The 17,653-nt window shown below is 45.3% G+C and overlaps 1 protein-coding gene across 2 annotated transcripts; it reads right to left on the reverse strand.

Annotated features, from left to right (window-relative positions):
• Positions 1–774: 774 nt before the first annotated feature.
• On the reverse strand, positions 775–17,063 carry IL5RA (interleukin 5 receptor subunit alpha). 2 transcript variants are annotated; one of them, XM_054640051.2, is made up of 11 exons: positions 16,990–17,063; positions 14,592–14,725; positions 13,416–13,561; positions 12,978–13,116; positions 12,125–12,257; positions 11,859–12,049; positions 10,754–10,899; positions 10,135–10,273; positions 8,748–8,844; positions 3,901–3,982; positions 775–1,507 (listed from the first exon to the last, which is right to left on the reverse strand). In XM_054640051.2, exons 2-11 carry the CDS (start codon positions 14,659–14,661, stop codon positions 1,415–1,417), a joined length of 1,236 nt encoding a protein of 411 aa, XP_054496026.2. In that variant the 5' UTR covers positions 14,662–14,725; positions 16,990–17,063; the 3' UTR covers positions 775–1,414. The 2 variants fall into 2 exon arrangements, with proteins under 2 accessions (XP_054496026.2, XP_054496027.2); XM_054640052.2 differs by lacking the exons at positions 775–1,507; positions 3,901–3,982 and adding an exon at positions 5,786–5,990.
• Positions 17,064–17,653: the final 590 nt, after the last annotated feature.

Below are 17,653 nucleotides of genomic sequence, written 5' to 3' on the forward strand. Positions count from 1 at the left end.
TGAGGGGGTTGGGAGCTGGGTTTGAGGGGGAAAAAATGAGAAATTAATAATTCTGTGCTGTGGGAGTTAGGGATGGAGATCTGATATGGTGGTGCCAAAAACTGACACAGCCCTGGCTGTGGCCTGGGATCCTGGACAAATTCCTTTCTCCCCTCTGCTGCTTGGAGTGAAGATTTTCCTCCAGAGATCATGACTATGAGGAGGAGCTTGGCCAGGAATTGTCCTCATCCTGCACCCTTGGTTCTCCAGCACTGAGATCTCTAAAGGTGAGTGGGCTGGACCTGCAGCCTGGCTGGGGAAATGCTGCTGCTCCTGCTTTACACCAGGTTGGATTTATTTACCAGGGTGAGTAGAAGTGTGGCTGCTGGTTCTCTGAGCCATCCTGCCCTCATGTCCCCGTGAGGACTCATCCTTGAAATACCAAGGACCTGACGTGCAAAATATATTTAAATATATTGCATTCACCTCTGCAATAGCTTGGCATTAATAGGAATGGAATTATGTGCAGAAACCTTATTTATTGGACCACTTGAATGCATGGCATAAAATACATTCCAATAAGTGAATTCTCTTCAGTCTCATTTTTAGGATTTTACTAATGAAATTCTGATTTTAGAGTGTTAAAGTTGGGTCCCTCAAATCCATTAAAAGCACATGCAAGAGAGACATTGGAGGCACCAACATTATATTAATGAGCTATGTTAACTTTGATGGAGCAATGCTACCTCACCCAGATGAGAACTGGCTCATTTATTATAATTATTTTTAGCCTATAGTACCTGGAAACTCCATTTCTTTAGGCACCTTCCGAAGAACTTATTGTCTGTATGAAATCTTTATTTTTATTCTTTGTTAACGTGTTTGACCCAGCTCCATGGGCTGGAGGTTTCTTTGAATTAGAAGGAATTCTGCAAGACCAGGAGAACTTCATGGGTCAGAGCCCAGGGTGGAAATTCAGGTGGAAATTCACAGTTTCATCACAGAGCGTAGCAGCAAAGGCCAGGTGAGTGTCCCTGCTCTCATGGTGGCCTTGCTGTGCAGCACTGGGTGCTTCACACGTTTTTTCTTCTTTTCCCAGTGTTTGACCCCTCTTGGTCACTGCCAGGACCACCTTGCTGCATCCATAGGGCTGTGCCCAACCCAGTTTGCATCTCCAGTTGTCAGGGCAAGGTAAAACAAACATCCAAGAGATTAAGGTGCCAACCAGGAAAAATGAATCCATTGGCTCTTTTCCAAGCTTTTTTATCCCCCCTTCACAGCCCTGGCGCCATGAGCTTCCATTGTGCTTGAACTGGAACGTTCTGTTTGGTAACAAGGCACCTGGTGCAGGCAGATTCTCCTCCCCACTGGGAACAGGGACCCAGAGGTGACACAGAGCCCTCTCCAGCAATGGTGGGTGACCTCGTGGGGCCTCTCAGAACACGGAGTCGTCGAGGACACTGCAGGAGAGCCCTTCAGCCAGGCTGTCCACCTCGGTCTCCGTGGAGCTGGGGCACGTCCGTGCTCTCTGCAAAGCAAACACCCCTTGGAGCTGGGAGCTGGGAGGGTGGCTTGGGCTGGGGGAGAGCTAAGAGTTCAAATTTGTGCATTTTCAGAGGGTTTAACCCAAAAGTGTTGATGGTTGAGGAGCTCAGAAGCATTGGGTTCAACGGGAGGACTTTCACCCTCTGGCTGAAGCTCTCACTGAGCTGCTCATCCTCTGTCCCTCCAGCCCTGCACCCCCAAACTCCCCATTTGCCAAATTCTCCCACAGTGGCCACGCCTCTGTAGCCAAGATCAAGGAGCCCAGGAGGAGCTGGAGAGCACAGAATCATGAAATCATTAAGGCTGGAAAAGATCTCCCAAGATCATCGAGTCCAGCCTTCAGTCACATCCCACCACACCCACTAAATCCTATCCCAAAGGGCCACATCCAAAAACCAAGTGGTTTTTGAGTTCTTCAGGGATGGTTTCTCCACCACTGCCCTGGGGAGCCTTCTCCAGGGCCTGGCACTGTGGCACTGAGGGATCGTGGTCTGAGGCACAGGAAATTTTCTGAATACAGGGCAGCAGAGCCATTTATGGGATCACATCCTGGCAGAGCCCATTTATGGGGCCACATCCTGGCAGAGCCCATTTATGGGATCACATCCTTACAGAGGCCATTTATGGGATCACATCCTGGCAGAGCCCATTTATGGGATCACATCCTGGCAGAGCCCATTTATGGGATCACATCCTTACAGAGGCCATTTATGGGATCACATCCTGGCAGAGCTGCACAAACAGGGCTGCAGAAGGGAGCAGCAGCAGTGGCTGAGCTGCTGGGAAGCCCTGCAGGGTGGCAGGTGACACTGCAGGGCCCAGCAGGTGACACTGCAGGGCCCAGCAGGTGACACGGCAGGGATCAGCAGGTGACACTGCAGGGTGACAGGTGACACTGCAGGGACCAGCAGGTGACACTGCAGGGATCAGCAGGTGACACTGCAGGGCCCAGCAGGTGACACTGCAGGGCCCAGCAGGTGACACTGCAGGGACCGGCAGGTGACACTGCAGGGATCAGCAGGTGACACTGCAGGGCCCAGCAGGTGACACTGCAGGGTGGCAGGTGACACTGCAGGGATCAGCAGTGACACTGCAGGGATCAGCAGGTGACACTGCAGGGCCCAGCCGGTTCCCACGGCCACCACCTGCAGGGCTTTCATCACCTCAGCCCTGTTTACACCGAATTTAGGAACTGAGTGTCCCCAACAAACAACTTCCCTCTCCCTGGTGGCCTCACAGGGACCTGGGTGGTGTCCTCAGCCCTCCCTGGCAGTGCCACCAGCCTTGGGGCCGTGGTGCCAGCAGGGAGCCTCTGGCTGCTGTCACCCAGCAGGGCCAGCTCACCTGGAGTGAGGAGTGAAAACAAGGCAGAGCTGCTGCTGAGAGCCTGAACCTGCCTTTGCAAGCTCACCTTTTCCAGCTGCAGCATTAATATTTGCTATTTCTCGTGTTCTTTGGTGTGATGCCCCAAGTTGTGGTGGTTTGCACCATTTAATTAAAAACAAACATTATAGGATAATCTTCTAAGCCTGTTTCCTCAACCAGACCATGGAGGAAGAACAACATGCAAAAAATCAAACCCCTGTTCCAAGGGGACAAATGGAAATGAAGGTCCTGAGCAGACAATGAGGGGTTTATCTCATCTGTAAGATAAATGTATTTATCAGAAATAACAGCAAACCCAGAAAGGCTTAAGCTCAGCTTAACAGCAGGAGCAAAACATTTTGAATTGTGAGGCTGAACAAGAGCAGCTCTCCAGGAGCCACCCTGCAGTGTCTGCCTGGCTGGGGAGAAACTGCAATTCCTACAGAGGGCAGAGCCACGGGTGAGCCCCAAATTCAGAAATTCAGAAATTCAAAATTCAGAAATTCAGAAATTCAGAAATTCGGTGTAGGGAACAAAGAACCGGCCTGGAGTCAGGAATGGAGCCGGCAAAAGGAAAACCCGGAGAGGAATTCTGCTGGAATATGGAGTGTAGCCAGCAAGGGGAAAACCCGGACAATATCACTTAACCCTTCTGTGCATTTTTAACCCTTCTGTGCATTTTTAACCCTTCTGTTCGTTTTTAACCCTTCCCAAACCACAACACCTGCAAGCAAAGCCAGGTGCAGAGCTGCAGCAGACTGGGACCTGGCAAAGGAAGGAGCCACACAGCGAGGTGAGAATCTCCCACAGCAGGGAGGATGGCAAAAACAGCCTCAGGAATTGCTAAATTCAATGGGGTTTGTGCTCATGGGGTTGGACTTAAAGGTCTTGGAGATCTTTTTGAGATTTAATGATTCTAGAACCCTCTTTGCTCTCAGCCTTACAGGGAAAAAGCAGTACACAAACGAAAGCATTCATTTTAGTTTAAAAAAAAGGAAAAAAATTATTTACCTCGTAGTCAACTGGGAAAGGGTCTCGGAATTTGTTGCTGGGCATTGGGATTGGTGGGAACAGTTTACTCCAAACGTGGTTTCTGTAAGAAACATCAGTGGAGGGATGAGAGTTGCTGTTCCTGGGGGATGAGGGGCCCAGGAGCAGCCAGCTCTGCCTGCAGCACCTCCTGCCAGGGAGAATTGTTGGAACCTTAACTGCTGAGTTTAAGTTTCTAATATTCGATATTATACACTTTTATTTAAATTATATGCTTATAACTTTAGTTTTATTACTTAATTTTGGAAGTTTTTTCCTATGGTTTTAGGTTAAATGTAGTGGTTTTCTGGGGGCTAGTGTTTGTTAGCACAGAAGGTTTAAAATTCTTAGCAGTTAGGGTTCCAACAGGTAATGGTCCCCCTGGGGCTGGGCAGCTGTGCCACTCCTCACAGGCCACCTCTGGGCCCTGGGGACAGGCAGGGGACAGGAGGAGGTGGGTGAGGCTGTCCCCATCCCATGCCAGGGCTTCTGGGGCTGTCTGGGGAAAACTGAACTGCTCTGATGTGTCTGTTCACACTGCTCCTGCCAAGGGCTCTGCTCTCAGGTGCCTCATCAGGACAAGCTGGACAAGCTGGACGAGCTGCCTCGTGCTCAGGCTTTGGTGTCTGGCCATAAACTGCCAGTGCCTCGTGGCAGGAGAGCAGCCACAAATGATTGTGTGCCAAGGGAGCTGGGAGCAGGCAGGGGAAGGCACCAGGGACAGCTGACAGCAAATGGATCTGCTCAGTGCTGGGATGGCTGATCCTGCTCACAGCCCTGAGACCCCCCCTCCTCGCCTGCACTGCCTGGGCTCACAGCACAGGGCTTTGGGACAGCAGAGGGGACTGGACTGTTCCTTGTCTCTGCTGCATGCCAGGGTCAGATCTCACATTCCTGCTGCTGAAACGCCCTCGCTGTCTCCAGCCCTGCATTGCACCGTGTCCAAAGGGGGCAGGTTTCAGTGGGAGCTTGGCCTGAGTGAGGAGTGCTCAGCCCAGAGTTCCTGCCCAGGGTCTGTTCTGGAGGAAGCAGAGATGTGTTCAGGCACCACGGGCAGATCTGCTCCTCTAGCCCCTTTATTTCATGACAGTCCCCCTGGCTGATGTCTGCTTAGTTCAGTGCTTATGTTCTTAGGACTGTTCTTCCAGAAGCTTTCTGAGTTCTGTCAAGTTTACCTTTATCCTATCACTATTCTCCTGGTGAGGAGGAATAATATTTTCTGTCTGTCAGCTTGGAGCTAAGCCTTGCTGGCTGAGCTGCTGCTGCCTTGAAGGTGCCATTGATGCTTCACCAATTACCAGGTGAAGGGAAGGGCCACACACCCACAGACATGAGGATGTCTCCCCTCTGCTGCACAGGATGAGGCTTTGGGAGGGAATTGTACAGCCACAAATGGGAATAGGGGCAGGAAAAACAGGGTGTGAGGTGTTTTGGGAGAAACATTTGCGCTTTTTTTTGTTGAAATGCTGGACACAACAGAGCCACTGCTGGGTGTCATGGAGCAGCCAGGCTGTGTGCTGCCCACCCCTGGGGTGGGACAGCAAAGTGGCTGCTGCTAGAGCTCAGGAGTGGGACAGGATGAGTGCCAATATTGTTTTTGCAGCACCTGGTATCACCTGCACTCCTCCCAGCTCTCCTCCTAAGGGTCAGGCCTTTGTGCCCTTCCTCAGGGCAGCTTTGCCCTTCACAGCTCCTACACCTCACCAGCTCTCACAAACTGCTCAAAAGACCACAGCATTCCCCTGCAGCTCATTTCAGCTCTGATTTATGCCACTGCTGGGCAAAGTACCCAACAAGAGAGTTGGTTCTACTTGGAATTGGTGTGTTCCTCGTCGTGCTGTTTGCCAAGAAAAGATTTTGATGGAGCCATATCAAAATTATTTATTGAGGCAGCAAAAAGCATAAATTACATGTCACTTCTGGAAGGGGAGCACTTAGGGAAGGTGCACAAATGCCCACGAGAAATGAGGCAGAAGTGTGTCCATGGGGGCTGCTTTGCCCCTCAGGTCTTGGCAGGGAGGAGTTGCTGGGATGGTGCCCTCAGAATGGTTCTGTTCTTTTTTTGGAGGTTACTGAAAAGTCAGAGTTTTGTGGTTAAAGATCTCATCACAAAAAGCATCTCAGGTATCTCTGTCTACACAGGTTAAGGCACAGCCCTTGTCCATTGTCACTGCTTGGACCTTCAGGCCTTGGACACACCCCACGGGGCCCCGGTGCCTTAAATCAGCATTTCTGATCAGGGTCTGGGCTTTGTGCTGTGTCTGCCTTTCTGAAATTTCCACTCTTCCCACAGGCTGTGACATGGAAAGGTGGCAGATAAACATGAGAAACAAGCAGGAGAACAAGCTCTCCTTGCTCTGTGATGAGATTGAAGTATTTGGTTCAACTCCATGTCAGAGTGCCTCCCCTGAGATTCCCCATGGAGTTTTTCCAAAGCTGGCTGGGCACTCTGCTCGTGGCCTGCTCAGGGGTGCAGAACAGGGGTACCTGGCTGACCACACAGATTTTGGGGTGTGGAGGGCACTGAGTGCCCTCATGCCAGAGCAAGTTACTGATTCCATCCTCCTGGGGGCTCATCTCCAGGAGAAGATGCTGTTTCTAGGGAAGTGCAGTGCTCACTGCTAAAGGCAGAGAGCAAACCATTCGATTGTGGTTTTTATCAAGACTCTAACCCCATCAGCCCCTGTAAGTGAGTGAAGGGAAGAGCCTGCCCAGACAGCCCCAGAGGGCCCCTTTGCCTTGCAGCACTCCTCCCAAATGGTGGGCTTTAACCCTGGTGCCTGCAAGTGCACAGAAAAATTTATGGAGCTCTTTGCTGTAATGAAATTCCTTATAATGGCTGAAATCACACAAAACTTGAAACGATTCTGTGGCTTGAATCACAGAGTGCACTTCATGAATTTTCAAGAGCAGTAAAAACAGAGAGCACTAATGAAACTGTGATCTAGGAAACCTGCTCGATTTTTCTTTTTTTAATATCTGCAGGTACAACCCTGTGTTTCATCTTCTTACACTTGCCCATCCTCCCAGGGCAGGCTGGGGATCAGAGAAGGAGAAGGAGCAGCAGGGAAGGGTGGAATAAGGTGAGCAGCTCCATGAAATTCAGAGTAGCAGGGAGGTAAAATTTTCATCATGTTGACAAAGAGAGAAAGTAATGAGCCTTTGGGTGTTGGGGAATTTTATACTGGAGAGAAACTCCTGGGAGCAACCAAGGCAGCAGCAAGCAGCTGAACCTGGAAAAGCTCCCTGAAATTTGGATTAAAACCATACAATGCATTAGTACAGCATCTCCAAGTTGAGTAGAATTGTACCCTGGATTTATTTCTCCCCCTGTGTGTGTTCCAGGATCTCCAAAGGGGGTAAATGTAATATTCAAATGCTGTCAGAACTCCACAGGAAAACATGGAGCAAGCTGCTGCTAGCTGGTGTTGGTTCTGCTGTCCCAAAGAGAGAGGAGAGAGCTGGAGAATCTGCTGGAGCAGGGAGGAGCTCCAGCTCAATCCATAAAAGAGTCATGTAAGTAAGAGAAATTTGGGGATTTTCAGCAAGACATCAGGGCTGCACAGCTGAGGACAAGTGTGTGACACGGGGATTGTCACTGACATATTTCATGAAAAATCCTTTGCCAGAATCTTTTCTCCTGAGTAGCTGGGAAGCTTCAGCTTCTCCCTGTTTTGCTACTTTGAATGTGATTTGGAGAATTGTTTACCCAGCAGGTGAAATTGTTTTTAATTAATGACCAATCACAAGTCCAGCTGTGTCGAGGCTGTGAGCAGTCACAAGATTTTATTATTCATTCTTGTCCAGCCTTCTGATGCCTCCCTTCTCTTTCTTTAGTGTGGTTTTAGTATATCATTTTCTTTTAATATAATAGCATATATTATATGCTATTAAAAATAAATAAATTAAAATAAATAAATATATGCTATTATAAATAATAAATCAGCCTTCTGAAACATGGAGTCAAGATTCTCATCTCGTCCCTTGTCAGGGTTGCCTACAGATTCCACAGGGATGAACTCCCTGTGCTGCTCCTGCCAGAACCCTCCTGAGCAGAGCCCTGAGAATGGTCCCACAGGCAGAGTTCATCTCAGTCACCCTCTTGGAGCATCCTGTCCACAGCACCTTTTTTGGATACAGGAAACACAGCCAAGGATGCAACAAATAAAAAGGCACTAAAGAAATTAATAAGGAATTAGCACTTCCATTAAGGGAAGATGTGTTTATTGTGGTCTGGTAATTGCTGTGTGTTTCAGGGAGAAATTGCTAATTACATGGAGCCTTCAATTCACCACTTATGATTTGGCTATCACAGACACAAATCCAAAGTGTAGCTGGGCTTCCTCACTGTGCATTTGGGGAGTTTTGGCCTTTGCTATCAGCATCCAGAGCCAGAGTACAATTAAAAATAAAGTCAATAATTCAAATACTCAAAGCAAACACCAGAGCTGTAGGTGTTTTGGCCATGAGGGATGCTCTGAGCAGCTTTCACCAGGGATAAATGAAAATTGCTGGGGAAATCACTCACCCAATCAGGTGCATTTAATGAAGAAATGAGATAAGGACCAACAGGTTCTAACAAATTTTAACAAATTCACCTCGCTCAATATATGGGTTTGTTGTGTGAGATTAAATTGAATAACTCTCTTACCCCACCAATTTTGCTGAATGTTATTACTGATAATTAATGAGGCTGATTATTTTTGCTTTGTATATTTAGGCAAGCTCAGCTTTTGCTCAGAGTTAAGCAGAGCTTGTGACATCCCCCCACACTTGTTGAATACCTGGTCCTTGGTTATATTGTAATAAAAAAAAATGCTAATACTTACATTTGGCATATTATAGCAACAAGCAGCAATGTGCAGGACATGGACACACAGAGCAGAGTGAGAATCCAGGCCATGGAACTCTCCAGTTTGTTTTGCCCTGAATTTCAAGGGAAAAAAAAGAAATTTAATGTATTATTTTAGTACATATTATTTGAAATGTGTTTAGAATTTAAATATTGTAAATATTTCATTAGATGTTTAATGTGGTTGTATTCAGATCAAAAATTAACACGCAGATTTTGAAGACCTGATACCTAGAATAAAAAATTAAATGTAGAGCTTCCATGGCACTGAATTTCTGATTTCTACAATAATTTTCTTTTATTTTGAAAAAAAAAGAGAGAACAAGTGGCTGAGAAAGTGGCAGGAACCTGCATTGTGCCAATGAACTGCAACAAGCCCCTAAAAACTCCTTTCCGTAGGGAAAAACTGGGTTAAGTGGTGCTGTCCTTGGCTATTGTTGAGATTTAAATAAATTTTTAGGGAAGAACAATTTTGTTTTGCCATCAGAATCCATTTTTCATGTTTGCTGTGTGAGCCAGGTGGGGAGGTCAAGGGGATGTGTTGGGAGAAAGGAGGCAAAACACTGAAAATGTGAATTCGTGGTACAAGAGGGGAAATGTAGTAAACAGGAGTGTAACAGAGTATATTTTTTAAGTGAAAACAAGGAAGTTGAGAAACTCCACAGATAAGAGCAAAGGAGGATGTCTAAGAACAAACAGTTGATAACGTGCAGTGATAAAGGAACTGTTATTTCCACAACAACTTGGTCAGCAAGCAGGAAACACAAAACAGCATAGGGCCAATGATCAGGCTCCAAAGATGCTACAATCATGTTCTTTTTTTTCTCCCAGCATTTAAGGGAGATAATTTCAGTAAATTAAATTCAAAGCCCTGTTTTCCTGTTTCCTATTAGAATTTTGTGATGTTGGGCACGCTCCTGATTAGGCAGCATTTGCTCCCCACCAGTGGGGAAGCTAAAAGATGCTAAAAGAATCCAAAGATGCTAAAAGAATGTTCTTTTTTCCCTCAGCATTGAAGGGGTGAGATAATTTCAGTGAATCAGTGGCTGACATTGTCTCTCATATTTATTTCCAGCATGAACATCACAATGAGAGCAGGGAAAAACCTGAAAAAAACTGCAGTGATGCAAGAAAAGGCCTTGAGTTTAAAGCAATCTCTGGAAATATTCACAAAGCATTGCTTAAAACCAATCCTCTTGCAAACAGTTTATTTTTACTGGAACAGATTTAAATCCCCTTGGCATGAACAAGTCAGGTTTTTCCTTCCAATCTCTGTTTTCCTGTTTCCTGTGAGAGTTCTGGGCAGGCTCCTGATTAGGCAGCATTGGCTCCCCAGTTAGCAGTGGAATTTTGGGAATTCTCACCAACATAAACGATGTCACTCCAGTCACTCCAGACCCCTGGGGCACGGCAGATGTGGTTGAGGTTGGCCCTGATCCTGATGGAATATCTGCTGCTGGCATCCACCCGCAGCTGGAAACTGCTGGAGAAGAGTCTCAGGATCTGTCAGGAGCACAATTTGTGCTGTCAGAGATGAATTGAGACTCAAAACATTCAGAAAACAAATTCAATCTCTGTTTATATATATATTTCTATTATTATTATTATTATTGTTGTTGTTGTTGTTGTTGTTGTTGTTATTGTTATTATTATTATTAACTGCTGGCCTTGCTTTAGAGATAACAGCCCCATTTTTATAGGTGTAACTTCTCCTAACACACCAATATTCCAGAGAAAATTCCTGGAAAATGCCTCATTTCTCCATTCTTCCTGCAGATTCTCAATGCAGCATTTTCTAGATGGTGAAAACTGTTCTGAACCCAGATGCATAAGCTGAATAAATCCAATTTTGTCCTGCTTTCCCAAGTTCCTTGGGGATGGTTTTGTTGCAGATTGAAAAGGCATTGAGGAAAAGAGGAAGGCAAATTCCAGCTGGAGGGGACAGGAATGTTGGATAATCTTGGATGCTGGAGGAGCAATTACCTGCTTGTTACCTGACTTCAGGTTGATGAGATAAAATTCATATTCAAAGCATTCCTCGTGGAAAGGAGAAATTGGCTTTTCCCACATGGCCAGGAGATCATTTTGCTCCAGGGATATGCTGATATTTCTGGGAATATTCACTTTCTCTGCAAAAAGAAAACCATACAGGTGAGTTATTTATAGAGACAAGTTTGAATACTAAAAACCTGGAGCATTTATAACCTGATAGTGTTTCCAAGTAGGACCTATACTTATTGAATTTATTTCCCTTTTTGGACTGAAAAGATAAGGATTTAGGAGGAAAAACTGCATTGCTGGTAATAGTCAAAGGAAAACAGTTTGGAAAACCCACTTCAAAGTTTTGGAAATTTAGATTACTGGGGAAAGAGGAATTTATTAAATTAATTTCCACAGAAGCATTAAATTAATGATAGAATAGTTAGAAAAATTTCATTTCCAGGAAAACGAAAATGCAGATGTAGCCAGGAAAGTTACTGAAGAATGGAAAAAATTCAGAGGAATTCAGCTGCTGTTATGGGGATGATTTCTAAGAAGAAAATTTCTGATTTTTTCTCTTAATGAAGTCATGAAAAAGAGAACTGTTATCTGTTTTTAAAAAGAAAAAGGTATGGAACTAATGCAGGAAAGTAAATTATTTGTGTGGATGAAAGATGATAGACAGTCATGGCTGATATTCCATTTTATTCTAATGCCTTCCTTTACAGGACAGGGTTAACTTGAATACCACGTGTCTCAATCCTTTTAAAGGAAGGCTGCAAAATTAAGGGTAATAAAAGCAGTGTTTTAAAGTCTATTGACTAAATCAACTGAAAATTAATATTGGAAATAATGCTTTAGCTAACAAACAGAAAACTAACTGCCTTTAGTAGCTTTTAGCTTTGCAATTCTATAATTTAAAATAGATGGTTAAAATCAAATTTAGCTCAAACAATCCAGTTATTTCTTCCAGTTCCCTTAAGATGACTACACAAAATCAACACATCCTTTCACCTGCATCAAGAACCACTCAATCCAACAGAGCTTCCTCACATTTTGACAATCCTGCCAGACATTTTTGATATTTTTTTAATGTATTCCTACTCACCAATGGCATTTTGGTTAAATAACTGCTGGAAAGGCTTGATTGCAGCACATTTGCTGGAGCCATTAATGTGAATGACAATGAGGTTGTCAATCTCACCAGGTTTAATGTGAGTACTTGAAAATCTGCACTCAATATTCCTGCTCCACTTGTCTTTGCTGTAAGTGGGACATTCCTCTGTGTGTGTCTCATACCTAAATTAAAATGCTGGTGAGACAGGGTGTTTGTAAAGAAATTCACTGCTTGCTGGAGAAGCAGCAAACACCAACCTGTAAAACAGGAAATATTTGGTGTCTTCTGGAGCCCTTAGGCCAGGGAGCCAACTGCAATGGAGAGAGACATTGCCAGGGATGGTGACATGGGTGACACAGGACAGGTTGGTGACAGAGGTCTCTGCAGCACCTGGAGAGGCAAGGAATTACAGAGCAGAAAGAAAACCTCACTGCAAAAACCATAACAAGTTCCTGTTGCTAAAATACTTCGATTCCAGTTTGGGCCATGGTAGCTGTGTCTGTTACATCCGATTTTCTTCCTTTTTGATTCCAGTTTGAGCCATTATAGCTGTGTCTGTTACATCCGATTTTCTTCCTTTTTGATTCCAGTTGGGGCCATGGTAGCTGTGTCTTTTACATCCAATTCTCTTCCTTTTTGATTCCAGTTTGAGCCATTATAGCTGTGTCTGTTACATCCAATTCTCCTCCTTTTTCATTCCAGTTTGGGCCATTGTAGCTGTGTCTGTTGCATCCAATTCCCCTCCCCATGACACAGCTCTGTGGCTTGGGAAGGATGCAATTCCCAAGCAGTGAGTAAAGCTGTGCCACACAGCCCTGTGTATTTCATGTGGAACAAGGCAGCAGCGTCCTAGGTGCACCACGCTAGGTTAACTCAGCCTTAGCAAGGCATTGTGAGAAAATTTTATAGGTGTTTTTGACATTTTGCACCTCCAGATTGTACTCCAGGCTCCACTGCAGCAGGGAAAGCTCTGGACTAAATCCTTTTGTAGCAGGTAGAGCGGAAAACGCCGTATTTTTATTTTAAAGAGCTAAACGTGTCACCTTTTAATGTTCAGTCCACAGACTGGGGCAGAACGCAAAGCCCAAGGCCTTGCTTGGGTTTTCTTACCTGGCAGAGGTGGGAGGGTTCCCTCCACCCAGTCACTGCCCACCTGCAGGCCCTGCTGGAGGAGCAAGGTGCGCACGCGGGCGGAGAAGCCGTTGTGAAGCGCCGCCGTCCGCACGCTCTGAGTCCTCCCGGTGTCGTACTGGAAACAGAAAATAGCAGAAAACCCCAGGGGATGGGGAGGCAAAATAAGGGACCTGCAAAGACTGGGCCACACATTGGGGTGAGCTCAGTGAGCTGAATGGGGAGGCTGTGCTTAAAGCCAGGATCCATGCTCCCCGAGAGATGAAAACTGCAATTCCCGAGGCGCGTCCCGGCAGAGCCGTGTCCACAAGGATGGCTGAGAGGGAATCTCTGCAGTTCCCAAAGCATGGGTTTAGATACAAGAGAACAGCAGGGATTTAGCCTTCTTAGGATCCTTGATTTATTTTTTTCTCTTACCTCTTCTGGCTCAGGGCTCAGGATTTTCACGTCGTATCTAATGGTGGAGTTGTTTTGTTCCTGAGCAGGGTTTGGCTCCCAGTGTAACAGCACTTGTGCTAATGCAGAGACTGTGAGGGTGAAGTTAACAGGTGGCAAAACCTGGACTGGAAGGGAGAAAACAGAAATATCCATCAGTGTCCAATCCAGTGAATTGTTTAGAGCAATACCTGTTTGCAAGCAGTGAGCAATACAAGCAAATAATTTCATTTTAATATTATGTTCTCTCAACAGCTCCTTATAAAATATTTCTAATATTTGACCAAAAAACCCCAAACTTTAAATAACCAAAACCCCATCAAATAAGAGTTTATTAAAACTTAGCTTGAAAAATGAAATTCTTACAACAGTTTCAAGTTTAAAATTGCTGTGATATATTACATTTGGCTTGTTAATTAGGTTCAGAGTTTTCATCCTGGTGCTCATTGTCACACAGGGCTGATGGAGTGATCAGCTGCATGAACAATTCTCACCCACATCAGCTTGCAGGAGAGGGCAGCGTGGGGGGCTTTCAAAGAGAAGGTTGACAGCCACAAGAAGTCGCATGTGAGAGCAGAACCAAAATGATGAACAGAGGAATTAAGCACAAATGGAAGAAAACACAGAAGGATGGGAAGGATAATTTAAAATGACAGGGCAAGAAGGATTCCTGGAGCTCCCTTGGAAATGAGGAGAAGCTCATGCTGGGGGAAATGTTAGCATATAAATAGCAGGGCAGTGAAATAATCAATCTGCTCCCCTCCAGTTCTTCAGAGCCTGCTCTCCCTTATTTGCCAGCCCCCAGGGAGCTGAGGGCCATGAGCACCCCTGGGAGTGCCCAAGGCCAGGCTGGATGTGACTCTGACCACCCTGGTCTGGTGGAAGGTGTCCCTGCCCATGGCAAGGGGTGGAACTGGATGGGCTTTAAGGTCCCTTCCAACCCAAACCAGTCTGGGATTCCATGATCAGCCCCCCCTTCTCTTCTCCTGTGATTCCAACCTTTGATGCCCAGGAGTTCACATTGCCCCATAAAGGCTCAGGAAATCTCAAGACAAGTTGTTTCCCCATGGTTGGAGATTCTTTTCTCCCAAAGCAAGCCAGGCACCAACTGGGAACGGTCTGGACAGGGCACTGGCCTGGCAGCTGGGAACTCCTCACCTCCTGCACCTTGAGGGGTGTTTGTTGTCCAGAGGAGGAGCAGGAACACTGGCATCCCACTGGCCATCATCTTTGGGTGGTGGATGGGCACAGCCAGGCCTCAGCCCACCAGCCTTGGCACCATTTCACAGGAGCTAAAAATGAGCACAAGCCAAGGGTTAAACACCCAAGCCATGGATCATGGTCCATCCCCATGACCGAAGGAGTGAAGCTGCTGCCTTGCAGAGATAGAATCTTCTTTTCTTGCAGGAAAATGTTTCTTGTGGAAGCTAAATTTAATATAGGTACTCTGAGCACATTTCCTGTTGCTCCCTTTGCCAGCCCTCTCTGAAAAGCTGCTGCTTTCAAACCTTCATGTGGGGATGTTCAGGGCATTTCTCCATGGAAGATGAGTCAGGTTTGTGTAGACTGGCTTTGGGGAGAGTCCCATTTCCTCCAAGAACAGAAATAACCATACTTTAGCTCCCACTTTATATAAACTAGCTGTTTACTGGGATTTACTGTCTAGTTACTCCTCCAATAAAGCTCTCTAAAGACACACTCACTGCTCACCTCAAGGCTAATTCTCCACCATTAATTATTGGTGTAAGAGAAACTGCTTTGTTTCTAATTTCAATGAACAACAATTTTTAATGCTTAAACCCAGCATTTTCTTATGGATAGTTTCATGAATTACTGGGAGAAAAAAAATATCTCAGTGTAATCATTCATGTATAACCTAATATAAAAATGGGCATTCAGAACAGCAGCTCTCCAAAATGTTCTTACAGAAGAGAAATGCACCCCCCCAGCCCAATCTCACCACCTCCCTGGGGCACTACAGCAATTGCTCACATGGAAAACATAATATTTTCCAATGGTAATGAGCAGGAATAACCCAGGGACTGGAAGCACTCCCACTGATCACAGTTGGAATAATTCTGCTGTACAGTAACTATTTTTCAAAATGCAGTCTGAGTGTTGAGTTCATTAAAATGACACATCATCTACAGTAGAGTGTGTTTTTAATGTCCAAGTTCCCTCATTATCTATATTCACATTTTGTGCCTCTCTGCTTTCCTGACAGCCCAAATGTGCACCAGGCCAGCTGAAACTCAGGAGTTTGCTAATGGATTGTTCCTGGGGAGCCAGAGTTTGATTTTATTTTACTTTGGGTTATGGAATGACATCTTGGCCAGGCATTTTGGTTCTCCCAAAATGTAGCAAGTCACAGACAATGGGACAAATATTCTTTACAGCACACATTTATGCCTGCACAAATTACTGGCACCAGGCTTTCTTTGCTGCTTCAGGAAACATCCTTTCATTTACCTGATGAGACTAGTAAATACTCTAATAATTTTTCTCTCTGTTTAGAAGTAAAAATTCATTATCCTCATATCCTCATCCTTGAAAATAAAAAACAACTTCATTAGTTTCACTGCTGAGAGCATTCACTCTTTTTTTCCTTAAAAAAAGCAATGACTTCAGAGCATTATTAAAAAAAATCCTTTAAAAGCCTCATATTTTGCAAGTGCTTAGCACTCACATCTACTTGAATAATGTCAGTGTGTTGGTTTCAGGCATTATTATAACTAAAACAGCTGACTCCCCCTTAGGTTTATTTAAAGTGGGTTTGGCTACCTGTGGATTTTTTTTTTTTAATTTGTCCACAAAAAGTTAAGGGTTCTGATTTTTCTTTTCCCTATGCTTTCAAAAAGATCCTAAAGATTTTTTTTTCTGCATGTATTAGATCTTATATTTTCTGTGCAGCATGTTACTGAACTGAAACTGGATATAAAATGTTACTGTAATTCAGATGAGTCCTAAATTACCATCCTGTTCTTCTCAGTTTATTTGCTTTGTTTTCCAAAATGCTGTTTGTCTTTTTCTTGCTGCCAGACTAAGACTGACAGCACAGCTTTTGGAAGCTGAATTTCTGCAGCTGTGTAAGACCACAGAACAAACTGCAGTCTGTGATACCCTGTTTCATGGGAGAAAATGCTGAAAAGAGAACCAAAAGAAGTGTATTCAAGTAAAGATGGTTACTAGAAGGCTACAAGAGGATTGTGCTCCTCACAAAAATGGATATGGTAAGTTTTCAGGACAAAGTTTTGATAATGTTTTGGTTATATAAGTTATATAAGTGATAAGCAGAGGGTAAAGGGGAATATTCCTTTGTGCAAGGAATATATTCCTTTTAGAAGAATAGTAGAAATCCAAAGCACAAAACCCAGCCTCCCAAAAGTGATGATTTTCTCCCTTACAGCTGATGTGTCCCAATACCTCACAAGCAACAAAGAAGCAGCAGGTTCCAGGTGCTTTTCCCATGCAAACTGACTTTGCAGAGCAGGACCTTGGCAGTCAGCAAAGCAAGCACAAGGCAGACCCAAAGCACACCAGACCCCAGGGAGGTTACCTGGGCATCTCAGGGTCCTGCCAAGAGCTGGGGCTGTTTGTTCCCCGTCCCCTGGGCGCTCTCCCTCTGGGTTTCTTTTATAACTGCTGCCTCCCAAGCTCCAACAGGGCTGGTACCTCAGAAGGGATGGCAGAGGACAAGTGAGATAAGCACGCCTTGAAAAGGGGAACTGTGGATTTAACCACAGAGTGGAAGGCTGCACACAGGCACGGTCTAGCCCAGAAATGGGGATATTTTATTTATATACAATGGTCTGAGAGTTCTCTGATGACTTTTTAAGAGCAGGAATGTGATGACTGACTGCAAAGAATAGCCTACAGCCACACTGCTGATATCCCAATGTGTTCTTCCCCTAGAAAATCAAACCCAGACATTGCTGGAAAACTGTGCCTGTTTTGTCCAGGTTTTTTTTTTAATGTCATCTTGTCCAAAGCTCTGGCCACACAGCCTTGCAGCATTTTGGGAAGTTACCAGTACCAGAGCAAAACCAGCTTCCTAATATTGTGCTGAGAGCTTTGAGCTGACATCCATAGGGTTGGATAACTTCTGCATGGCCCAGAGGAGCTGTGGATGCCCCATCCCTGGAAGTGTTCAGGGTTGGATGGGGCTCGTGGAAGGTGTCCCTGCCCATGGCACGTGGCTGGAACAAGGTGAGCTTTAAGGT

The sequence above is a fragment of the Agelaius phoeniceus genome, chromosome 11, assembly GCF_051311805.1.
Source record: "Agelaius phoeniceus isolate bAgePho1 chromosome 11, bAgePho1.hap1, whole genome shotgun sequence".
NCBI lineage: Eukaryota > Metazoa > Chordata > Aves > Passeriformes > Icteridae > Agelaius > Agelaius phoeniceus.